Here is a 26,133-nt window from a genome sequence, read left to right as displayed (position 1 = left end):
CTTTTGGCCCTAGCACTGTGCTGGGCACTAGCATCTAGTTATAGTTCTTTACCATGACCCTCAAAACATAAGCTATGCTCTGAGGTTTCATTAAAGTTGTAGGGCTTTTGGGTAGGAGTGAGGGCCTGCCTTGGTAGACCTTTTCTGTTATGCTTGGTAATTTTTCCACCTTAAAAATACAACAGTAAATCATTACTTACAAGAAGTCTGTACGTTTGCTAGAATGCGTTCGTTTTTTCATAATGTCTTAATGGATTCAGTTCAGCAAGAAAAGACCACAAATCAGTTTAATGAGTCTATTTGGGTGTAAATATGTAATCTTTATTGTCCTTTCAGTGCTGTGTGATCCTTTCTTCTCATTATTTTAATATAAAACAGCTTGTTCACAAGACAGTAGCAACACATTCTCCATTCCCCAAGTATGGAAAATGGCAGTTTCTTTCATCTTGCATAGGATATGTGCAATGTTTTTCTTTGCTTTAAAAAAAAAACATGTAATTCACAGTAAATCCTAAAGATTTACTTGTAGTAAAGGGGACTCCATGACCCTTACTGTTTCTTCTAATTTTAAATAAGCTTATTTATGCATTTAATTATCTGGTATGGTAATATTTCTACTCAGGCTGTGCTCTCTTGGAGGCTGTGTATATATAGTCATTGACTAAGTGCTGGATTCTGTAGGTGTTCTGTAAGGCCACTCCTAAGCCTTGTCTCTACTACTGAAAACTAGAGCTAGCAACCAGTACAGGTGAATTGAAACGGAGCATTGTTGAACTGCAAGTACAGCTAGGAAAGGCTGAAGTCTGCAATTTTTGTGAAAATCCTTGTGGGTTTTATTTTTTGGTTTGGGTTGGTTTTGAATTTTGTTCTGTTTTTGTTTTATTTGGATAAAAATGCCTAAGAGATGTGGAACCTTTATAAAAGATTTTCTTTACTAGGCGATTTTCTGTTGAACAAGACCTCCCCAAATTTGCTTATTCTTTGTTGGATTACCTCTGTTCATGTTGCAGCCCCTGTTAAATTCCAGTGAATCTGCAAAATACCTTGTCATCAACAATCTCAGATGTACTTTGTTCTGGAAAAACATCTAGTTTATGACAAGGACATGAGTAGAAGAACAGCCTATGATTTGTCAGTGACCAGGCATGGAAATTTCACTGTACTTTGCTTATATCTCTTCTTTAATTTCCTCCCTCCATCTTCCCGGGGGAGAAAAACGTGGCTGCCTTATCTCATGTTTCTCTGAATAGTCCCTGCAGGAGCACAGACGCTTTCTGATATACCTGTGAAATGGGTCTCTTACCAGGAAGATAAATGGGAAGTTGTTGACCATAGTTAGTCTCCTGGAGTATAGTAGCCTTCTCCCTTTTATATCAAACAAAAACAGCTATAATTTTTTTCTGGCTTTATTGTCCCCTTTCTAATCTTGCATCTGGGAATTCTGTAACTGCTTTCAACATAGAGATATTTATTGCAAGTGGTCCTATTTTTGTGAGTTTCTGAATATTTCCATTACTTCAAATATTCAGGGTCACTTTTTTATATCTAAAAATCCAGATGTTTGATATCATCACCTAGCTCTTCAAAGTTAGAGCCAGACAATTAGGTTGGTGAATTTGGATCCCTCCCTGGCAATACTTTTTTAAAGGATCCAGATGAATGTGATTTAGCTGCTGGTTTGTTCCAATAATGTAGCTAGCTGCTTATTGCAGAAAACTTTACTCACTGACCCTTTTGAAGGACAATGTCATCTTATAAAAGCACAAACAGCATTTTTAGGGTTATATTTAATGCAGTATGGTCTTTGTATTGCTTCTACACACGTATTAATTAGTTCAGTGGTTTTCAACCTTTTTCATCTGTGGCCCCCTTAAAAAAAAAAAAAAAAGGCAAACTGAGGTATGGACCCCCTTGGGAATTTTGAATGGAGGTGCTGGACCCATGTGAATTGTAAGTGTGGGTATTCCCATATTTTGACTGTTGGTAGCCATCTTTTGCAGACCCCTTAGACAGTCTGTGGATCCCCAGGAGTCTGCAGATCACACGTTGAAAACCACTGGATTAGCTTATTCTACACGTGTGTTTAATTAGACACCCTGGAAGTGGAAACGTATCTTAGATCAGGACTGTCCAACATCTGAGTGACCTAGGGCCAATGCCAGCAAGTCTTTGGAGAGCAGGAAATGGAAGATGGAGGAGGGAGGGGGAGCCCAGAGACTGACAACAGCAGCAGGGAGCACTGGAGGGAGTTGGTGTCTGGAATAGGTGTGTTGGGAGCACAAGTTAACCCCCTGAGTGTTGCATATGGTCCATGCTATGTCAGTTGGATGGCCCTGTCTTATGTTACACAGCACTGTTAATAGTCCTCAGTGTACCATTCAACATATAAAATAGAATTATTATTATTTTTTTTTTTTGGCTCAAAACTGAAAAGAAAATCTAGGGGTGGTGAAATATAACTAGTAAAGCTGGACCAACTTCCCATAATGAATTATTTTGTTTGTTTGTGTGTAGCTCACTTTTTATCCCTGTTTTTAGATGTAAATGTATTGTTAAAATATGAGCAAAGGCTATGTACAGACATTAAAAAAACCCAAGGCAAAATTGATCCAATCTATGTGGGTTTCTCTAAGCTGTGTAGATTAGATCAGGAGTGAATGGAACGTATGTTGGCTTGCCCTTTGGTGGGGGGCGGGCAGGTAGATGCCTGCACTGGCCCAGGCCAGAAGGGGTGGGGAGGAGGCCTCCTACATGCCTCATAGTGTGCCAGAGATTGCTGAGATTGCCAAGGCCAGTCAAATGGCTGCACCATCCCTGATTGGTTGCCAGGCACATGCCTTTTCCTGCTGCTTGTCTTCCTGTAGCTGTCATCTGTAGGCATCCAGTGTAGAGAGGCATATTTGTCCCTGACTTGCAGCAATAAGGGAGTTGCTGGGCTTTGTTCAGGGTGGGGGTGCAGGGGTTCACCCCAGGCAGGCCAGAAGTGGTGGTGGGGGTGGGATTCAGGGCTTGCAAGCTGCTGGGGGGGGGAGGCAGTGGGAGGAGCACACCCCATGTTCCTGGCCATGGTTGGTGGGGCACAGTGTCCCTCTCCTGTCTTGGTTTTGCCTGAGCCCCTAGACTGTTTGTTGGAGTGGCTCCAGGAACGGCTCAGAGGATTAACCCCCTACTAGTGCCACGTTCCTGGCTAAAGCCCCTTCCCATGTAGCCGCAAGCGCATGACTGACACCACCTCCCCAGGGACTGGAGCCCTGCAGCTACAGGGAAGAAGCTTCAGCCAGGAATTTCAGTGCTGGCCCTGGGGGTGGGATTGGAATCCTTTGACCCCTTCCTGGAGCCACAAACTCAGGACTCTGGGTGGGGTGCAGCCATACCCTTGCATGGGAAGGGGCTTCAGCTAGGAACTTGGCCTTGGCTTGTGGGAGGAGGTGGGGAAGAAGGAATCATTTGAGCCCTTTCCGGAGCTGCTCTAGCGCATGGTTGTGGGAGTCGAACAGAACCGGGACAAGGGAGGGACACTGTCCTTTAGACTTGAGCTGGGAATGTGGGGTCCACCACTGGCAATTTCTTCTCAGAGCAGGTCATGAGCCCCGCTCTGCTCCCCGCTTCCATCCTCCCTGGCTGACAGGTAGAGAGTTTGGGGCAGGGCCAATTAAGCGCTTGGCCAAAGCAGCCAAGATATGGCTCCCTGTGATGGGAAACTAGTGCAGGGGCCCCACCAAAGGCACCTGGGATGTTTCTGGACAGTGACCTAACATGAATTAATCAGGGATCTGGAACAGCAGTTTGATGGACGGGTCTAACGTAAACCGATTAAGTGTGATAACTACATCCATCCAGGTCTAGCTTACCCTGGGTTCCACTATTTTTAAACCAGTGTGTGTGCACTGAACTTCTGTTCCGGTACAGGTTGAGACAGGTTTCTGATCACTTACACTGTTTTATATGTAATTTCTGTACCTGGCCAAAAGTTCTTCCTAATTCTTACCATGCAAACTTAAGAGAATTATGATGATATTTTGCACATTAAATGTTTATATCAGTGTATTACTTACTATTCATAGCATTCATGAAAGTTAGTGGTACTATCTTTCAGTATTTTTTTTCTCCTGTGTTGCTGGTAAATAGCGTGTGGGTGTGTGTGTGTATAATGTATCCTTTTCTTTTTTCAGACTTTTGATGCAAATGACCTGTATCAAGGGCAGAACTTCAACAAGGTTCTCAGCTCCTTGGTTGCTTTAAATAAGGTAACTGCAGGTAAGTAGAAGCTGTTTCTCTGATGCATATTATGGGTAAGATTACCTATATTGTCATCTTTAAACAACTCTGAAATGTTAGCACTACAGACTTTTTGTTACGGTAAAATTAGAATTGGCAGTAGTATTTGAAGAGTTTGTCTCTATATCCCTTCATCTTCTTGATTTATTTTGGCTTAGTTTTAAACTAGTTTGCAGTGGATTTTAAAAATCCTCTACTCCTGTTCTCCGGAGGTAGACTTCATAGTGAAACACATACAGATTTTTTTTTTTTTGTTTTGAACATTTTGTAAAGTTCATGAACAATATTTTTGGGTTTTAAAAATATCCACATTGGTTCAATCCTGCACTCTTCCTTTGCATAGGCTAATCCAGGTTCCTCCTCCTTTACATTTTTTTTATTTTGCATGAAAATTTTATAATCCTGAATTTATGAAAGAAGTGAGTTGTCATAAACATATCACAAATTAATAGTTTAAGCCATGTGAGAGATTGAAGGAGGAGAGTCTGAGCTTTAAGGAGAAATTTCTTTAAGCACTTGGAATTTTTATCTACTAAACATGAGAAGAAACATTTTCTGTACATAGATGTAAATAGAAGTCAACCATATAAATGAGTTTCTTGGTATGGCATGTTTTCATTTTTTATTTTATCTGCTTAAAGGGAAAACGTGATTTATATCTGCAGACACTTTTGTTGTACTGGTTTAGTCAGTTAGTGGGAATGTAACATCAAAATTTCCGTCAAAATGTGAAAAACATGGGAAAAGAACTTAACACTGACATATTTTTTAAAAAGTAAGTTTCCTGTTTTAAAGCTTTTCAATAAAACCAGAATCTGGAGAAAAGCCCCTTGTTTTTTATTTTTTTGCCGTCTCTTTTTGAAACTTCTTTAAACTCCTTTTTGGAAAAAATAAAAAGGCAGGTCAGACCAAATGTCTTCCTAGCCCAGTGTTCTGTCTGTGACAGTGACAAATAATGGATGCTTTAAAAGAAAAATATTAGAAACAGAACATGTTTAGATCCATCATTTTCATACCCTCCCAGTCACCAGCAGTGGAGGAGGTAACCTGATATTAGGCTAATGGCCTTTGATGGACTTACTAAACTGAACTTTTAATTTTTGAAAATGAAAGTAGTCTTCCTGCCTTTTTGAACTTTTTGTTTTTAGTTTTAGGCACCAAAAATTATCCATTTCAAATGCTGGAAAAGTTTGTTACTTTTCAAGAAGCTTTTCCCCCTCCTATGATCAGTTCTTCTCATCCCATGTGAATGATCCTTTCTGGTTTGCATTAGGGTACAATGACAGGGCACTTAAAAGGAAGCCTGCATTGTCTTTGCTGTGCTGTATTTGATACAGTTTGGTAGTGAATAAATAAATGGGCTTATTCTCTTTGATTGCCTAATTTAAATTAATTTGAAAATGTTAGAAAGGTTTTAGCAGAGTCCTTGTTATCTGAGATTTTTGCAGTATGTGTTCAAGAAAAAATTACAGTTCAGATGTGTTGAAAGAACTGTACCAGAATAGAAGAGAATGTTTTTCCCACAGATGTTAGCCAAACATACTCCTATCCTAGCATTAAAAAAAAAAAAATTGTTTTCTGGTGAGAGAATTTCAGGAAGCAGTCCACATCTCTTTAAAGTAAATTTCCATGTAGTGTCTTTCAAAGTTGCCCACATGTTTAAGCCATGCAGGATAAGTGACACACGGAAGAAGGAAATGCCTGATGGCTTTGGTTTGCAGAACCAGATGTAGGGGCAGGGTTGGGGGAAGTAGCTGGGACTTCATCTAGCACTAGCAGTGGATTTGGTGGTGTGTTCCTGTACTTAGCTGCAGATGTGACCATGAATTAGACTTTTTCCAAACATAGTACAAAGATGTTTTAGGTTACTTTTTGTCCTTTCACTTGAGATGTCTTGGTTACTGACAGTACCTATCAGTAGATTTTTAAATTCAGCTGTAACAACAGCGTTGGTAGTAAACTTGTGATCAGTATATAAAATATACTGGCTTTTGCAATTCTGTTTTGTTTCTATTTCTTCAGCTATTTAAGGTCTGATTTTTCCTTATGCCTTTTTTCTTTTATAATAATGGATTCACATGTCACCCTTTTATGTGCATTATAGGGTAGGAAGTTTCCAAATTACTTTGGAGTGTGACTGGTTGAGAGAGGTTTCTTTGTTGTTTCCTCCCCCCCCCCGAATAACAGTGTGCTGATGTCAATATAAACTTAAATGAGAAGAAAAGTAGTTCTAATAAAACTCTTTTCAACATATGATATACCAAGGGTGTTCAACCCATCTAGCCTGTGAGCTGGTCTTCAGGCTGGACTTAGACTGACCCCCTGTGGAGTACTTGTGGCACCAGATCTAAACCATGAGTTATATACAACATGCTCCAGTCCCTGGGGCAGTCCATGGGGCACATACCAGTGGTGAATGGGCTAAAGCTGGCACTGCAGGCAGCACAGGGGGTCTGGTCTGTCCAGTGACAAGCAGCACACAGGGCCTGGGTGAGCACAAGGGGTTGGTTCAGTGATCCATGGGTTGGATCACATGACTCCATGAGCTGAATCCAGTCCACAGGCCATCTGTTTGACTGATATCTCTGCAATACACAGTACTGCATACAAGAAGCATGAGGAATAAGCAGGAAAAATCACAGGTCCTAGGACATCGTGTGTATGCTCCGCAAGTTTGCAGAAGACACCAGGCTGGGGGGAGTAGTAGATATGCTGGAGGTTAGGGCTAGGATTCAGAGTGACCTAGATGAGTTGGAGGATTGGGCCAAAAGGTGTCTCGTGAGGTTCAACAAGGATAAGTGCAGAGTCCTGCACTTAGGGTGGAACAGTCCAATGCACCAGTACAGGCTGGAGGCTGACTGGTTGGGCAGTAACTCTGCAGAAAGGGACCTGGGGATTACAGTGGACAACAAGTTGAATGAGCCAGCAGTGTGCCCTTGTGGCCAAGAAGACATACAGTGCCGTATTCAGTTTTGCTGCCCCCCCCCAACTACAGAAAGGATGTGGAGCTATTGGAGAGAGTCCAGCGGAGGTAACAAAAAAGTGGTGAGGAGCTGGGGCACATGACTTATGAGGAAAGACTGAGGAAACTGGGATTATTTACTTAAGAGGAGATTGAGGGGGGACTTCATGGCAGCCTTCAACTACCTGAAGGGGATTTCAAAAGAGTATGGAGTTAGATTATTCATAGTGGTGGCAGATGACAGAACAAGGAGCAACAGTCTCAAGTTGTAGCAAGGGAAGTTTAGGTTAGATTTTTAAGAAGAATTTTCTCAGTAGGAGGGTAGTAAAACACTGGAACAGGTTACCCAGAGAGATGGTGGAAGCTCCATCCATCTTTGGAGGTTTTCAAGACCTGGCTAGACAAAACTTTGGCTGGTATGATCTAGTTGGGGATGGTCCTGCTATGAGTAGAGGGGGCTGGACTAGATAACCTATTGAGTTCCCTTGCAACCCTAACTTTCTATGATTCTATCAGGCATTGTGTAATTGGGATAACAGAGTTGATAATGTAGTTCATAATATTAGTGTAGCACCATAGAGGAGGTATACCATATTTATACAAATCTAAGATGATCCTGAATTTAAGATAATCCTCAATAATTAGGTTCTATATATGGAAGACGAATAAATGTATTATAACTTTTCAGTTGTAGGATCTGATTTTTGGAGGGTTGTCTTAAATTTGTCCCCCCTCTACTGCTACAGCAGGGAAAGTAGTAGTTGAGGGGGAGGGGACGTCAGGAAGCCTGTTTGCCATGTACCTCATACTTTTTTTCCCCCCTGCACCCCTTCACCTCAAGTTTCCCACAGTCTTTATCCTTCCCCCCACCCTACTCCCCACAGCTTTAGTCTCTGCTGTACCACCTCAGTTGGTGCCTTGTTCCCCTTGCTCCCCTCTTACTGTTAGATGCTGCTCAGGCTCTGGTTTCTCCCAGGTCATGGAACATATCACTTGAGAGCTCAGGCCTTGCTGGACCATGCAGCAGCAACATTGCTGCTAATCTTGCTGAGCCTGGGAGGGAATTCAGCCCAAGCTGGAACTGAGCTGTACTTGACAGTAATGGGGGGAAGGGGGCAGAGTGCGGGTTAAAAGCTGCAGAGGACAACCCGGGAGGTGGGGAGGAGGATGTTTTGGGTCTGATTTGTCCCTGACCTGGGTTCAGGGCCAGAGTTGGAGCTATAGCAGTTGTCAGCTCCCCATCCCACATTGCATGCAAATCTAAGACAAGGGGCTCCCCCTTGCCCCCCATGCTGATTTGGGGGGGAACCTCAACTTACATTCATGTATCTATGGTAAATTGTTCAAGAAGGACATGCAGCAGAAAAAAGATGGGTGATATTGGTCTGTACCTGAAAGAGAGATGTACTTGTGTTGAAGTGCAGTATGAAGTGGTAGGTAGGCCTTTTGAAAGGCTGTGGGTTAGGGTCAGAGGGGAGAACGGCAAGGGTGGTGTCCATGTGTTCTTGGACTACCCAACCAGGAAGAAAAAGAGTGGATGAGGCTTTCTTTACACAACTCATCCAAGTTTCCAAATTGTAGGACCTGGTTCTTAGGGGGCACTTTGGCACTGGTGGTGGAGAGACAAAATAGGTGGGGAAACTGACAAACAGGGAGGAGTTGGTAAAGAGTATAAAGGTGGAAGGTAACTGAGGTGACAGTGACCAAGAAATAACACTGCTCAAAATCTTAAGGGGGTAGAAGCAAAGAGAGCAGCAGAATTAAGATGTTTGACTTCAGAAAACCAGACTTTAATATTCTTGGGAAACTGGAAGAACCAGCAGCATACCTACAGGCTAGGGAACTCCCTTCTTATCAGTACAGAGGCAGAAAAGGATCTTGGAGTCATTACTGATGCCAAAATGAACATGGGCCAACAGTGTGGGGATGCAGTCAGGAAGGCCAACCACACCTTGTCATGCATCCACAGATGCATCTCAAGCAGGTCCAAGGAGGTGATCCTCCCTCTCTATGTGACACTGGTTAGGCCTCAGTTGGAGTACTGCACCCAGTTCTGGGTGCTGCACTTCAGGAAGGATGTGGACAACATGGAGAGGAGCCAGAGAAGGGCCACTCGCATGATCCAGGGGTCAGCAGGGCAGGCCCTATGAGGAGAGGCTAAGGGACCTGAACCTGTTCAGCCTCCACAAGAGAAGGCTGAGAGGAGATCTAGTGGCCTGTTACAAACTAGTCAGAGGGGACCAGCAAGCATTGGGGGAGTCCCTGTTCCCCTGAGCACTACCAGGAGTGACTAGAAATAATGGTCACAAGCTGACAGAGGGTAGATTCAGGCTACATATCAGGAGGCACTACTTCACGGTCAGGGCAGCTAGAATCTGGAACTAACTTCCAATAGAAGTGGTGCTGGCTCTTACCCTGGGGGTCTTTAAAAGGAGGCTGGATGAGCATCTTGCTGAGGTCGTTTCACCCCAGTACTCTGTCCTGCCATGGCAGGGGGTTGGTCTTGATGATCTGCTCAGTTCCTTTCTGATCCTACCAACTATGAAACTGGTGAGTAGGATCCCTTGGGATGCAAATCTGGGGTTGGGGAAGAATCCCAAAGAGCTTGTCGCTCTTTAAAGAGTTTTTCTTAAGGATGCAGAAGCAAAATATCTCAACAAGAAGAAAGAATACAAAGTGCAGCAGGAGTTTGGCTTGGGTAAACAGACCTCTCCAGTGAGTTAACTCAAGGAGTCCTACAAAAAATGGAGAGTTGGCTGTATTACTAGAGAAGAGTATAAGAATATCTGCAGAGAGAAAATCAGGAAGGCAAGGCATTTGAAAGGCCACTGGCAAGGCATGTAAAAGGCAATAAAAAACGGTTTCTACAAATATGCCAGAAGTTAAGAGGAGGAATAAGGGAGGTGTAGGTCCCTTACTGAACTCAGAATGCAAGCTTGTAATGGATGGTTTTGAAAAGGCTGGTTTCGTATGTATTTTGTCTCCTATCAGATGACAAGTGTAGTTTGTAGCAAGTACAGGGAATGAGATGAGCTGCCCAGAGCAGTGGCAGAACAGGTTAGGATCATTTAGAGAAGCTGGATGTTTTCAAGTCAGTAGGATCAGATGGGATTCACATTGGAGTACTGAAGTAACTACTCGAGGTAATTTTGGAGCCATCAGCTATTGTCTTTTGAAGCTCATGGAGGAGTTTAGTTGAGGTCCTAGATGATTAGAAAAGGGCAAATATAGTATGTGTCTTTTAAGAAAGGGAAGGAGGAAGATCTAGAGAATTAGACCGGTCAGTCTGGCTTTGATAGCTGGAAAATCTAGTCAAGAAGGAATTGCCTCCAGGTGCTTAGAGCTGGATTAGTAACAACCAGCATGGATTCATCAAGAGCAAGTCATGCCTGACAGACTTGATTTCCTTCTATGACAAGGTGACAGACTCTGTTGATAGGGAGAGAGCAGTGGATGTGATGCATCTTGACTTCAGCAAGGCTTTGAACACTGTCTCACAACGTTCTCCATAGTAGCGAAGGAAACACAAACTAAGTTAAAGTACTGTAAGGTGGATATACAACTGATTGCTTGCTGAGAATGATGATCCAGTCATCAATATCTCAATGTCTAGTTGGGAATAGGGATCAAGTGGGGCTCCCCAGGGGTCTGTCCTGAGTCTCTGGCATTGCTAAATATTTTAATTAACAATTGGGATGACGGTGTTAAATGTGCACTCAGCAAATTTGCTGATAACATCAAGCCGGGTGGAATTGTAGATGCTCTGGAGCAGGGGTCAGCAGTTATTTTGTCTGGAGTGCCACTTAATGAGTATTGGTGTCCTCTGTGAGGGCCACCTCTCCCCTGGACCAGTCCACAGCTTACCCCTGGGCAGGCACTGGCCTCACTTGTGGACCTACTTGGCAGGTTTCAGGTGGGGATTGGAGCACCAGCTGGGTCCACAGCTGACACTGCCATCCGAACTGGGGAGAAGCAGTCCTGCCCTCTCATCTGGTGCAGTGGAAATAGTCCTGCCTACCTGCCTGGCACTACGTGGTGGCTGTAGCTGCCAGCTGCCTGTGGGCCAGATTCCATGAACTGGCAGCTGCCCATCTGTGGACTAGACCTAATCAGTTGGTGGGCTGTACCTAGCCCATGGACTGTATTTTGCTCAATACTGCCCTGGGGGTTTGATCTGGGTTCCAGAATGACCTGGATGAACTGAAGAAATGGTCTACAATCAACCAGGTAAAATTCAGCAAGGACAAATGCAGAGTCCTGGACTTGGGATGGAACAATTGCTTGTACAAATACAGAATGGGAAATGTCTGCCTAAGCTGCAGTACTACAGAAAAGCACCTGGAAAACAATAGTCACAATGTGCTCTTTAACAAGTGGTTGGACCAGGTGACCTCCTGTGATCCCTTCCAACCCTGCTATTGTGTGATTCTACAGAGATGTATTATCCAAATTTATGAACTTTCTGAAAGACTTTAGGTTGTTAATATGGGATAAGTATTAGGAAACTCTCAAATGGTTGAGGGAACTGGAACATATAGTGATCAAATACTGTTCATCTGCAAACTGTAAAAGTTGTGTGTGGTGCTATTCCCAGGGATGAAAGACTTTAATTGTTTGTACCATTTGGAAGAGAAATAGGTGAGGTGGTCAGTTGAAAAACCTAGACCTTTGGGGGGAAAAAAAGGATGAGAGAGATGTAGAAAAAAGAACTAGTGGAAAGTTTTAATTGACTGGAAGAAAGAAGAACAAACAGGTGTGGACATGCTGGCAAGTATTATATGTGAATTTCTTCCAGTCCAGTCCATGTCTAGTCCTGTCAATGGGCCTGATGGCCTTTGGGGCTTGGGAATTTGGCAGTGGGGGAATGATGACAGGATTAATTGCCACTGTGCTCCCATCAACAAATTTCCAGACCAGTGGGGAGCCCTGTGGGTAGAGGTTGAGTGCCACAGTAAAAGGGTAACTAAATCAAATTCTTGTTGATGTTTGATAATGTGTATGCTGTGGTGGCTGTTTAGGAGCATCAGAGTGGATGTCCTCCCCCCCCCCCCCCCCCGAGTCCAGATTTTACAAACCTAATTTGCCTAGCTCAAAGCACTCGATTGACTTTTTTTTTTTTAGGCAGACGTGTGCTAGATAAATTTTTATTCAGAAGTATTGTGCACCTATGAATCCTAGAGGTTTCTTAGGCAGCCAAGTTTGCCCTTATTGTGGAGAGATGTGTGTGTGATTTCTAAAATTTGATATTTACTGCCCTCTTTTCAGACATTGGGCTAGGAAGTGATTCCGTATGTGCACGACCCTCATCTCATCGCATAAAATCCTTTGACTCCCTTGGATCCCAGTCTTTACACAGTAGAACTTCAAAACTCTTTCAGGGACAGTATCGAAGTTTGGTAAGTTCTGACGAAACTAAATTGTAGATAAAAATGCAAACATGTTTGGATTGAAATGATGTACCAAAAGGTGACAGTTTCGTCGTGTGTCTCATACCTGTAACTAAAACCTTTTTGCTACTTCTATGTTGCGCTTGTTTTTCGCTGTTCAAGGGAGACAGTTTTCTGTCAGCTTTCAGCTATTTCTTTGTTCGTATATTTCAGTATTTCCGTTGTGATGCTCATAATTCCTGTTGCCTTTATAAATATATCTGGATTATTTCCCTTTTCTGAAGTAAATAAGCCTCTGTTGAAAGACATGTTTTTTTTTCTTGTCTAATGAAACTGCCAGCCCCACTTTGTGGGTCTTCTGCGGGCACGGAGCCACCTTGAAAGGTTCTCTTACTCTGTTCTGGAGGCAGAGCAGGGTGCTGGGAATTTCTTATAGAGTCTGCCCCATAGCACTGTCCTTTTAAGTTTCTGCTTAGCTAAAAGAATGGTGGCCTGCACTTATAAATAACTGTTTCCTCAGAAATAACTAGAATCATTGCTGTGACAGTGTGTGCAATTATGTATGTATGCTTCACAGGCTTATGAGCAGTGGAGTTTTCCAGTCTTGTCTTTCAACAATCTGTAGTCAGTATATAGTCCAAAATCTCCCTCTTGAAAAAGAGGGACAGAAAATGAAACTGAATAATTAGATACAGTTTTCTCAGTACTTCTTTGGAAATATCCGTGGCAAACCCCCTTCCCTCCCCAGTGAAATTCTAGCTGTATGATTCCTAATTATTGAAGCTTTGTTATGAAAATTGACATGGCTTATGGGAGCAAATACAAGCTATTTTTTTTGGAGGAGATGCTTGTCATGTTCAGTGTTAACTACTACAGCTGTGTTTTTGTGTTGGAGAGAAAATGGAGACTTGTGAAAAATGACAGACTGGGTGACCTGCTGAGTCACTTTCTTGTAAACAAAGAAAGACTAATTTTAGCAGAGGAAAGCTTTGATGGGAGAGGCTGAGATTCTTTTATAATTGTCTTGTAATTTACACTTGAAGGAGGGTAATTATGGATTCTCTTCTGTGGTACCTGAAAATGTCTGCTGAAGCTTTCTTCTGACACCTGTCTCATCCTTAATCTTCTTTCCATAGATCTAAAACTCTAGATACCTTTTATAGAATTGTATCTACCTCCTTTTATCCTGTGGAATTAACGAGAGGTACCTGAAACATTGAAAAGCCTTAGAAAAACAATTTTTTTCAGAAGTTTAATTGTTGAAACCTTTCTCTCCTCCTGAGCTCTTTGTATAGTTGGGACCCTTAATAGACACCTGACTTCACAAACAGAGAAAAACCACTCAAATTGCATTGTCCATTTGAAAGGTCCTATAGTCATTTTGTTCCTGTAATATTATACGCCTATGTATAGACTACAGGTTCAGGCACACATTAACTTTGGTTGCTACACAGCTGTATACTGGTATAAGTTATTCTACTTCAGAGTGAAGTTCCATCTTAAAAAGTGAAGGAAAATTTTAAACCAGTGTAGTTTCTGTTTGCACTGGTATAGGGATTGTATGTCTGCTCCTTGATTCAGCTGTGTTCCCAAGAGCAGTTTGCTCCAAGCAAACTGGCTGTCTGCCACCTAGTGGCCAGGTACTGTAATAGTATTCATTTTAGGTAGTTTGGGAGAATTGGTTGCTTATATGCAGTGGTCTGCATTTTTTAGTTTTTATTAAAAAAAAAAAAGGGGGGGGGGAATTTTTCAGGATTTGTGTTTGAAACATAAAAACTGGGATGAAATCGGGCTAAAAGGAAGAGAAGGGGGGGGGGAAGTTTAAATTGGGGTGGAAAAAATTGGCAGTGACGGAGGGAGCAAAGCTGGGACTATAGAAGGGGGATGCAGTGCAACCCATTGGCCATTCCCAGGGCTGCAGCAGGGAGCAAAGCAGGGAGGAGCTGTCAGTGGGTGTGGGGCGGGGAAGCACAGCTCTTGCTGCTGTGTGCCCCCCCCTCCCCCCCAGGCATGTGCCCCTGGATCAGCAGCAGGAAGCACATGGTGCCCGGCCCTGCCTTCCTTCCCTGACTGTGTTCATGCCCCTCCCCCCGCTTCATCAGCCTGCTGCTGGATTGCCTTGGCATTTGGGGGGAGGTAGGAGTGGCACGTGCCTGGATGTGGTAGGGGGGAACCTGACCCTGGCACTGGCACCTCTTGCCCCACTCAGGGCCAGAGCTGGGAGCCATGCACCCCAAGGCAGTGGGTCCAGGTCTGTGGACCCACACGGAGCAGCTGGGTGCAGTGCCCGCTGCAGGGAGTGGGGCCAGGCTCTCCCACCTGGCCCCCGCCAGCAGGGCTCACAGCTCCCAGTGCCCGGGGCAGGGCTGAAGCTGGAGCCGCCGGGGTGCAGCTTGTACCTGCCCCTACCCAGGGTCGGAGCTGGGAGTCCTGCACCCCCAGGCAGTGGCTCCAGCCACCCTCCCCCAGTCCCCAGATGGCCACTGCTACCCTCCCGCTTCCCTGCTCTGCATGCGACAGCTGTCACCGCCCCCTTACGTCCGGCTGGAAACCTTGTGCTTCAGGTAACTAGTACCACCCATTTTTCTGCTCAAATCCCTGTTAACCAGCATGAGTGGGGAATGGGCTATTCCCCACTCATGCTGGTTAACAGGGATTTGAACGGAAAAATGGGTATAAATCAGTAAAAACTGAATGACTTAAAAAAAACTGCAGGGAATTTATCAGTGAAAATAGGTAAAAACTGAGAATGTGGAACACTACTTATATGCTGCTTAGTACTGAATAAAATCTGGGATTTTTTAATTTTGTAGTGGTTTGCAGATTCATAATATCATTAGATCTTGGTATGCTGTGGTGTATGGGTTTTATCTGCACTTGTTTTGGATAGCCAGAACAAATCATCAGTGGCTAGTTCCTCAGACATGATGCAGATAAAGCCTTTGTACCATGCTGCACAATGTTTGAAAGCGAGTTGATGATACATTTAGGCTGAAAATTAAACTTTAATCGTACAAAACCACCTCAATTACTTTTAGCTTTTTGGGAAATATATTTTTATAGAAATGTCTAGAAAACTACCTCCTGCCTCTGCGTGTACTTCTGGGGGAGCCATGGGGGGGTGTGTGCCCCCTGGATCTGTGTGTGGGGTGAGGGTAGGCTGCTGTTATGGGCTGAGGTCAGGTATGGTGCCAGGCTCTTCCCTGTGGGGGGGGCTGGGCCGGGCTCTGTCCTTCACCGTACTCCAACTGTGCAGCACCTTCCCCTATCCACCACCCCCCCCGCAGACTTACCAGCTGGACGCTGCTGTTGTCCAAGCTGCTGGGCTGCATATCATCCATTGGTATTGGCCCAAAAAACCTTAATCAATGCAAATAAAGTAATTTCTGAATGTGGAGAAGTGAATGATTACTGGATATAAGCAACTTTCCATGAGTTATGCCCTTGCATAAAGCATTCACCTCTGATTTATAGGAGAGCATATGCTGAGGTTTGAGGATCCTCTGGCCCACAGAGCTGTGCCATACAGCCTTCAGGTCTCTCTCTCCAACCCCCCATCTTTTCATGGCCGTTCCACACCTCCCCCCCTGGGCGATTAAAAACATTTGGTGGCAAGGTGGTAATTGCCACTCCCCTGCTGCCAAATTTCTAGACCTGTAGAAGCCCTGCAGGCTGGATAGTGTGGCCCTGTGGGTTAAATCACACTGGCAGGCTGGTGTGGGGCACAATCCCATGTGCTCAGAGGAGTGTGGGGCCACTCGCCTAGCCCACAGAGCTAAAAATTTGACCATCACTGGTTTAAGCAGTTGGTCCAAATTCTAGTTTCAATAAGTTTTTTTTTCAGTTTTGGATGTCAAGCTTCTAACAAATTAGTTTCATTTTAAGAGCAGTTTTTGGCGTTCAACAACACCAGTGGCGTGGCTCACTCTGTAATTACTCTCAAAACAGCTTAAAGGAAAAGACATGAATGTGGCAGTTGAACCCATTTATGCTAACTTTATCATCGTTTTTCATGTAACACAGTATAGAAATGAATTGACATGGTTCAGCCAGGGTATTCTTCTATAGTTGTATTTCAAGTTGCATAGCACCTTTGCTGTTAGATGCTTCAAAGGAAACAAGATGCATATAAAACGGGAATGTGAACAGTCAGCACTGATTTTAACGCAGGATGCTTGGCTGAACATGTAACAGACACAATAAGAATTACAAACATCTTCAGAAGGAAAAATTTTACTGCAACTGATTCTTAAACTAAAATTCAAGACTACTGTATCCAAGCTGCTGAAGATACTGTTCCATTATACAGAAAAAATGACAGGGAGGATTGTTTTTCCCCCATATCCTCAGACAGTGGAGGGAAAAAGAATCAAAGGAGAGATCCCAAGAATTTATCATCCTAAGCATCTAATGTTTGGCTGTCTAGCATATTATATAATCTTCCTTACAGACTCCTAATGCAGTCAAACACACTGTGGCTGTTCAAAAATACATTTGCAACTGCTACTCTTACATTTGGAGAAAATGTGTGTTATCAAAGGCTGTTTACAGACATTAAAAAAACAAAATAAAATCAAACCTACGCTTTACCAGAAGAAGCAGTGCGTTAGTTCAGTTTGGCTCTGCAGGATCTGTATAGATCAGGCACTTCAGTGGGCTTTTTGGCACTTTTATCTAAAGCTAATTCAGTTGGCTATTAGTTAAAAGCAAACAAGCCCCACTAAAGCGCCTGATCTTTAGAGGTGTTGGGTGAGCTGGATCCAGCTAATGTGGTGCCTCGTCTGGGCATGCGATGGGCTCACTGTGGGAAAGTGCTGAGTTTAAAGTGCTGTTCTTTGGTTTTTTTAACACATGTAAGGAGCCAGAGTCTATTTTCATGAAACGTGTGGTATTTTTTGGGTTTTTTTTTTTTTCCCCCTACTTGGCAGGATTGCCATGATTTTCCTCAACTTAGTCACTGTCTAATCCAGCCTGCCCAGAGCAGAATTGTCTAATCTGAACCATTTACAGAAGGAAGTTTGGACTACAAGCTCTGACATGGATCCAGCATTAGGTTTCTGGTTCCTTCTCCCCTGTCCCTCATCATCCCTGTCTCCCAAATCCAGAATCTGTCTTGGGGGGGAAAAAAACATTTACGTAAATCTGCTTGTTTCTTCAAAACTGCCTTTGGCAGCTACCACTTCAGCTATCTATAGAGAACTGAGGCTTTGGAGAACATAAATTTATTTTCATTTTAGCTGTATTGGCCCTGCCTGATTCACAGGAGTCTGACTGGAATAAAGCAGTCTCTAGGTCACTGGTTCTCAACCTTTTTTGTACCAGGACCCATTTGCAAACATTGACTAGTCCTGACCCAGTAAACAGTTTAAGTAGAAAATAGTCCTGCACGCAGCCCTGCTGGTGTCACTCGCTTTCAACCTGCCTTCTTTTTTCTGGACGTCAAGACTAGTTGCTGTTGCTGCCACTTCTGGGACCCCTATGCCAGCCACGCTGCCAGCAGCTTGACAAGTAATGGATTGGGTGGGGTGGGGAGGAGAGGGCACCACCAGCCACTTGGGTACTGCGCTGTGGCTCTACTCCGCTGCTATGGCCCAGCTTCTACCATCACTCCTTTCAGGTCACCATGCTGCCGGTCAGCATGCTGCCTGCCACCCCACCTCCCTAGGTAGAGCTGTGGCCTGTGGGGAGTGGGAGTGGGAACTGGGCCATAGTGGTAGGGTAGAGCTGTAGCCTCTCATATGAGCAGCTGGCAGTGGGAGGAGGTGAGGGAAATGCAGCCTCTTCCCCCACCCCAATCCATTACTCCTCAAGCTGCTGGCAGCGCAGCTGGCACGGGGATCGCAGTGACAGCAGCAATGAGTCTCACTGGCCCACTCTGCCACTCTGGGTTTTGCCCTTTGGGTTTCGGAGGCAGCTCCTGCCTGTGCCAGTCCAGTCAGACTACAGCCCCATGCCTGCTGTTAGTGCACAAATCTAGGAGAACATGTGTCCCTACCATGCCTCCCTCAACATATCACCTGTGCCTCTCCCCTTGCCCCATAGGCTTACCTGTGGGGAACTGCGAGAGCTGTTCTCCATGCTGTGTGGCTGACATGTGCATGTATGTGTGTGTGCATGCACATGGCACCCCCTGCCTGATTGCCCTCCTCCCACTCCCTCCACCCCCAAGCAGCCCTTTGCAGGCTGGAACTCTGCCAGCCTGCAAGGGGAAACGTACGATTTCCCACATTTTTCTCCTTTAAAGGAGAATCCATTTTTAAAGTTGCTTGATTCACTTAAAGTTTGTTTGTGACCCTTTCGTATATTCTTGCAACCTACTTTTTGGTTATGACCCATGGGTTGAGAAATGCTGGTCTAGGTTGGTGGACATAAATCATAGACATATGATCAGATAAATCAGTTCTTGCATTTTGGGGTGAACGTTGATTTTATTTTATTAGAACTTGTGAAAACGTTGATTAATGTAACTTACTTCACTATATGTCTAATTTTTGTCTTTTATTTATATTCTCACTTATTAGGACATGACAGATAACAGCAACCATCAGCTGGTAGTGAGAGCAAAATTTAATTTTCAACAGACAAATGAAGATGAACTTTCATTTTCAAAAGGAGATATTATTCATGTTACAAGAGTAGAAGAAGGAGGCTGGTGGGAAGGGACTCACAATGGCAAAACAGGATGGTTTCCAAGTAACTATGTACGAGAAATAAAGTCAAATGGTGAGTTTTGTTTTTTTTTGTCATTCTTTGCTTTCAAGTACAGATGGAAATAACTTGGTATATTTCCTAGTGCTAATGAACTAAGGACTTGTCCTTGCCATATAAATCTGTAATGCGTATGAATGATTAATATACTTTTTTTCAGATTAACTGCATTGAGTGCATCATTCAAGAAACTGAGAGAGAAAGGAGTGCATATGTAGACAATCACTGTTTTGACATAAATACATTTAGTTACATCTCTTGCTGCTTCTGCCTAGAACTACAGATTACTGACCTTGGTGGTGTCTCAGGTTGATTTGTACTGCTTACCACTCAGATTTCCTGGAAGACTCTCTAGGCATTCTCCAACTCTTAAAAAAGCTACTGCTGCATCAACAGTCAGTTCATGAAATATCCTGTTCTTTTTCTTCTGTTTTTATTATGATTACCTCGTCAGTTCTCTGAATATTTTGTTCTCTGCATATAATACAGAAATAAAGTGTTCTGAGTACACGCACAGGTTGTTTTTACACGTGCTCTGGGAGTGGAGGTGCTTTAATTAGTGTGGCTCTAAGAGCTATATTAATTAAAGCGCCCTCAGTGTCTTGTGTATTAGTGTCCCCATGCTTCAAAATGGCAGCAGGAGCACTTTAACTAAAGCTCATTCAATGAACTTTACTTAAAGCACCCCTGCCGGCATTTTGAAGCGGGAGACACGTACGCTGAGGAGGATGTTGGAGCGCACTTGTTAGCACATTCTGGCAGACTTGATTACAGCGTGTTAGAGCAGACTGGATTAATTACAGTACATCAGAGCAGCCTCCCTACACATCTGTAGGCACAGATAGTGCTTGTGATTGGCATCTTCTGTTTAGGAACTGCTGTAGAACCTGAGATTAGAACGTAACAAACAGTCAGTTTCCGTAACAAACAGTCAGTTTCTTATTGTTGTTTTTCCTCCATTTAGAAATCTCTTCTTAAAAGTGTATATGAAGAGTGATTGACGGAGAGCAAATGAACTAAAATAGTCTCACTCTAAATTATTTGTGATGAGGTTTGGATTTGAGCTGTCCGGAGAACAGTAAACCTTTTGAAGTTTTGTATATGTTTGTTCCCCATTGAAATAACTATTTCAAAAGTTTCTCTCCAACTCCTCTGCCCCCAAAAGTAGGATTCTTGAATTGTGCATGTGTTTGAACTTTTTTTCCTTCACCTCTCCACCTAATTGGAATGGTCAAGGTTTTGATTAGGGTGTCTTTTGTGACCAGTCCTCAGCATAAGCCTCAGAAATTTTCCTGTCACAACGATTCATCTTTACCGACTAGTTTGGCATCAACAAACATATCTAAGAAGAGAGATTAGTTGAAAATGCTCCAACTGCCTTTACCCTGGCTATTCTTTACACTGAGAACTATGCGCATTATCAGTTTGTGCTGCTTTGAGGGATTCTGCAATGCATTTACTGAAGGTTGGATTTGATTAAACATATCTCTTCAGTCTGTTTATAGCCTATGTTTATGACAGACTTGAGTAATACAAAATAAAGACATACTTTTATGCTTAATTCCTTACATTTGGGAAAAGTTTTAGAAAATACAAAAGGTGTACTAATTTTATGTTTGAGTTAAATTTAGCCATCAGAGTAGACTCCAATATCAGAAAGTGTTTGGATCTGATTTTATAGCACTACTTGCATGCAGTAGCAGTGGGATTTATTGCAGAAGAGGATAAGAGTTGGAAAAAAGTGTTGAAAAATATTGGATTATATGTAGGGGTCTACCCAACTGGAAGAAGTGCCAGTTTAGCAGGCAGATTGTGGGGCTAGCCTCCATTTTCATGGGCTTACGGTAGACCTGCCCCTGCCACTGATTGGAAGGGGCTGTCTGTTGTATGGTGCTATCCTTTGCTGATTAGCTGAGCTGTCTGTCATATGTCTCTGCTCCTTGTTGCTGATTAGTGGAGAGGGGTGGGAGCACATGACAGGGAGCCCTCTCAGCAAATCAGCGGTGAGGGGCAGGGGTGTCAGCTGTTTTGCCTGCTCGTCTTTGTGCTGGTAGCCCCCTTCATGCCATGCTGTGTGGAGAACTATTAGCTCCCACTAGGGAACCAGTATTTATTTTTAGTAATTTTTGGGGGCGGTGGGGAGGATTGGCTTTCTTTTCTGAGGAGATCACAGAAATTGTGAAATCGGGGAAAATCTGCACAGTCGAGATTTGACTAGGTCCCTAATTGTACAGGATTAAATTGTTGCCTTTTCTGAATGCTGGTTCAGTAGTGGATGAAAGTATAATTAGTGTATGAGTAGAACTAACCACCTCTGTGATGAAACATAATTGAATACCTACAAAGAGAAATAGGATTGCCACCTGGACTTTTGGGCTTTTTAAATTTGTGGGTTTTTGTTTGAGACTTCTAATTTCACATAATTTAAAATTAGAAATATTTTTCCTTGTAGAAAAATAATTCCTTTTCAAGTTTTTAGAAAAGTCCTTGTGTTGTAAAGAATTAAAAAAAACCCAACAGGTCCTCTTGCTGCTTCCCTCTATTTCCTTAGAAGTTTATCCAATCTTTTTTCCTTCAAAAATATTTTGAGGAGACAGTAAATTCTTTGAAGTAGGAGAACCATCCTTTTTTTGGAGGTCCCACTGTACTATGTATGATAGGAAATAAAAGATTTCTACTGTATAAAAGACAAACAGTATTTGATGGCATGCATGTCTCTTGCATAAGGAAAAAAATGTCTGAAAGATGAACTTGATACAAGGTACAAATCTTTCATTTCATGTATGCATTGCCATGTCTAGTACAGTGAAAGATTTATGGATTTTTATTTTAAGAGATGACTAACTTGAGATGAGTAAGGAACTGTACTTGGTTGTAATTCAGGTCTATGCCCTTGATTAAATTGATCTGCAGATGGATCATTAATCAATCATGTAGTCAGTTGCTAAAAAATTTTCTCATTACTCTTCAGATAAAAAGCCTGTATTCTGATATCACGTGGGTTGATTATGTAGAGATGCATATAGCTTTGAAAAGGTGACATTTGCCATAACAGAGTAGTAATGTATCAGGGCAGTCACAAGAATTAGCATAAATGTGTGTGTTTAATTACTCTTGAACCTAATTCAGCCCAATGCTATGTAAGCTTTTAGTTGGCTGTATGGAATGCCATATAGTTGTAGAAATGGTTTTTCTTCCATATGCACACAGCAGCCTCCTGTGCTAAGCTACCAGAGCACATTCACATGCTTTTGGTGGTTCCTTGTGGCTCCAGTGCAGCTGCTGTGCACTGTTGGTGGTGGCATTAATGGCTCAAGGGACTCTACAGCTGGTCCTGCTCATGCATGGCTAGGTGGGGGAGGGCAGGGATGGAGAGTGGGGTGGTGAAGGAGCTCTGCTGCTCATAAAGTCCTGCTGGGCAGGCACAGAACAGGCAGGTGGGGCAGGAGCCAGCATGGGCTGGGCTGCAGCCGTGCTGGAAAGGCATATGACAGGCAGGTGGGGTGGAAGTAGCAACAGGAGCAGGAACAACTGCAGACTCAGCTGCAGCCCCACTGGGCAAGCGTGTGGTGGAGACAGCTGTCAGCACCAGGCTTGGCTCCCCATCCCCTGGGGCTTCCCTTGTTGCCCACTGGTACTTGTAGTGTACTGCGAGCCAGGCAGGCTTGAAGGAGTCTGATTTGGTTTTCATTTTATTAAGATTATTGAACTTAATGTGAAATTTTTTTATCTCCTCTCTTTCCACAGATCCCCAAAACAGTATTTGAAAAATACTTTGCTCAAATTCTGTTAACTGTAAAACTTCTTAGCTTCATAGAGGAGCATGTGTACACTTTATGAAACTACATTCATACAGTACAGTTTGTGCTCTGAAATAAGAATTTGTACTACTGATACCTTGAACTTGAGGTAACTGATTAACTGGGTAACTGTTTTCTTCATGCGAAACAAAACAAGCAAAGTGTCTCTGAAAGTACCTTCTCCAAAAAGTGTCTTTTGACAAAATTGGTTTTGGGAGCAGCTTAACTATCCTGTTTTTTTGAGGCGTGGGAAGCATCATTCTCTCTTACCTGTCAATGAAATATTTTCTCCAGTTCTCTAAGTGTGTCGGTCTTGTATGGAAGTCTATTTACTACGTGGAAGCTCTCTACATGGGGTGTTTTAGCACTTGTTGCTGACAGTAGTCGCTACAAATTAATAAAGGAATGGAGGAAAACAAAAAGAAAACCACTCACGTATACTTTCAGAAATACGTTCTAATTTTCTGTTGTCTAGCTACCAGCTTTTACTTGCATGGCTTGCTTGCTTTTATTGACCTCATTTTGTACGGTTTCTGCTGCTTGTTTGCTTGTTCTGTAAATCAAAAACTGAGCTATGGATACTGCATTTTGTTTATTTTGAGCAGTTTACATAGACTACAATAATGGAGTGGTGCCATGAGTTTATTAACCTGCTTTTTAAGCACTGCTGACAAGAATTGAATAGATTCTTTAACTTTTGCTGTTAATCATAATTCCATAATATTTCTTTATTTTTACCACCTAATGTCTAACCACCTATGAAGATTTCCTTTAAGATCTCCGTCTTAATGGATAACCATAGATTATGGTTGGTGCTTTACAAACATACAGAAAGTAGGTATTTAAATGAAGTTTGATCACAAACAGAACGGTTAAGACTTACAGTTTGGTAAAAGTATGAATCTGAGATGGTGCAAAAGTCTTGGAGGAGGAGGCATGGTTGAAATGTTTTGAAGTGTTTTTGAAGAGGGTTTTGGAGAACAGCGAGCTGCTTTAGGTTAATTTTCATGTGCCAAGCTAAACTAAAAACACACAGAAGAACCATGGAAAATAGAGAATGAGCAAGTAAATTGAAGACGACCAATAGAAATATTTGTCTTGTTTAAAAACAAACAGCTAAAAAACTTGGAGAGTTAGTTATGGGTCAGAGCAGTGTTGTGGGCTAGGGACGTAAATTACAGTGCACGTAAACCAGTTTCAAAATGGCTGAAACGGGTTTAAGATAAACCTGGGCATGTTGCTGGGCTGAACTGTCACAGAGCTGCAGCTGGCTGGGAAGGGCCCTGCCCCTGTGGCCCAGCCGGGACCAGCCCTGCCAGACCCTACCCAGTCAGCTGTGGCTCCCTGACAGGCCCACCCAGCCTGGGCATGTGGAGCCGGGAACAATTTAGCTGCACAGCTCCCACAACCCCAGCCCGAGCTGCAGCCTGCTGGGAAGGGCCCAGCCCCTGTGGCCCAGCTTAGGCTGGCCCCTCTGTGTCCGCCCTCAGTAGTGCCTACAGGTTGGCCCGACCCGGCTTAGCCCCACAACCCCAGCCTCAGCCTGGGTGGATGGCATGGCCATGTTGGCTGGCTCTGGCCAGGTGCCCTGCCACATGAACAGTAGAGAAAGCCAGGCAGACCCTGAGTGGGGTCCCCATGCCTGTGAGGGGAGACAGGAGAGTTTAATTCCCCTCCTTGCCTCCCTTTGCCCAAGACACTGCCTGGGCCAATGTCTGGCCTTGGTGACAAGCCTGGTAAGGGCTGCTTCCCCACTCCTCCAGGCACACCCTGGCTGGGGTCCTTACAGGTCATGTTGGGGGTTTAAACCCCTCCCCAATCATACCTAACAGCCTGTCAGTGCCTGACCCCCCCCCCCAAATCAGCTTCCCTTTAGCCTTGCAGCTGCTGAGGAGGTGAAGGGAGGGCTTGCTGCAGCACCTACTGGCTTCTAGCCTGAGCCACTGCAGGCATGTGCCTGCATTTCTGGAATGAAAAATGAATGTCTGTTCACTTGAAAATTGGCTCAGTCTATGCAGGTTAGACTAACCTACAAAGATTGAATCAATTCAGGTTTGGGCTTTTTGAATATCTGTCCCTAGCCTCAGAGGCAGATGTTTGTAAATGACTAAGTAAGATATTTCTTTCTTTTTTTGTTTTCATGAATATCATTTCAGATGGCCTGAAACATTTCACATGTGTTTTATAAAAAGTTGTTAAAATGGCTATTTCCAGTTGTTGTTCAGGGCGAGCATTTCTTTTTGGTATACGGAGCTCTAAAAAGGAATTAGGAAAACTGGTGTACATTTGTCTTGGACTCAAAGAAAATTTCTTTGGTTGGGTCCTGGGAAGTAGATCACACATTATGGTAACTACAGATATAATATCTCTCGCGTTTTTGAAGCAAGATTGGATTTAAGGAATTTAATTCTTGGTTTTTTGTGTTTTTTTTTTTTTCTTCCCCAGAACTTAAACTATAGTGTAGCAACCAGTGACCTCTTTCCAGTACTGACATCAACCCTTGGTGATTATATTGTGTTAGTTTAGGTGAATTGTCTGTTCTTTTGTTTCCTAATATGTAATGCCTACTTTACATGTATATAAATTAATTGCTCTTCATAATGTTGATTTAAAATGCTTTGATATTGTTTCCTGTAACATGATGCAGTAAAATTCTGGGTTTAAGACTGTTTATGCCTAGAAAACAATTCTATCTTTATAGATGTGTAAGTCCAGAAGTGACCTTCTGGAGATGTCAGGTCATTAGTGGGCATTTTATTAGTAGTCAGTGACTTTAATAAAAGGTGGTGTATGTTCTGTTCTTCTCAACAAATATCATCATACAATGGGGCAGTGATTATTTCAGGTGGAGGGCTGCTTACTGAGTTTGGCAAGCCATCGAGGGTTGCATGACAGACAGGCGGGGCAGATAATTTTCTAAATTTTTTTTTAGGGGCCCCATGGACTGGATAGAATCCTGGCAAACCACATCCGGCCCACAGGCCATTTTTTGCCCACC

General features: G+C 43.3%; 1 protein-coding gene across 3 annotated transcripts in view; it reads left to right on the top strand.

The window, feature by feature from the left end:
- ARHGEF7 (Rho guanine nucleotide exchange factor 7) overlaps positions 1–26,133 on the top strand; it is a 181,866-nt gene that overhangs the window by 65,888 nt on the left and 89,845 nt on the right. For all 3 annotated transcript variants that reach the window (XR_002099935.1, XM_019529651.1, XM_019529652.1), the window contains exons 3-5: positions 4,173–4,257; positions 12,506–12,636; positions 19,149–19,350. Coding sequence is in view for 2 of the 3 variants with exons in the window: in XM_019529651.1 (XP_019385196.1) it covers positions 4,173–4,257; positions 12,506–12,636; positions 19,149–19,350 (418 nt within the window). In the remaining variant the exon portion in view is untranslated. The remainder of the gene's footprint in view (positions 1–4,172; positions 4,258–12,505; positions 12,637–19,148; positions 19,351–26,133) is intronic.

This window comes from Crocodylus porosus, unplaced genomic scaffold, assembly GCF_001723895.1.
Source record: "Crocodylus porosus isolate Cpor-Errol unplaced genomic scaffold, CroPor_comp1, whole genome shotgun sequence".
NCBI classification, from domain to species: Eukaryota; Metazoa; Chordata; order Crocodylia; family Crocodylidae; genus Crocodylus; species Crocodylus porosus.
Note: the sequence above shows the minus strand (reverse complement) of the source record. Positions and strands in the feature narration are given on the sequence as shown.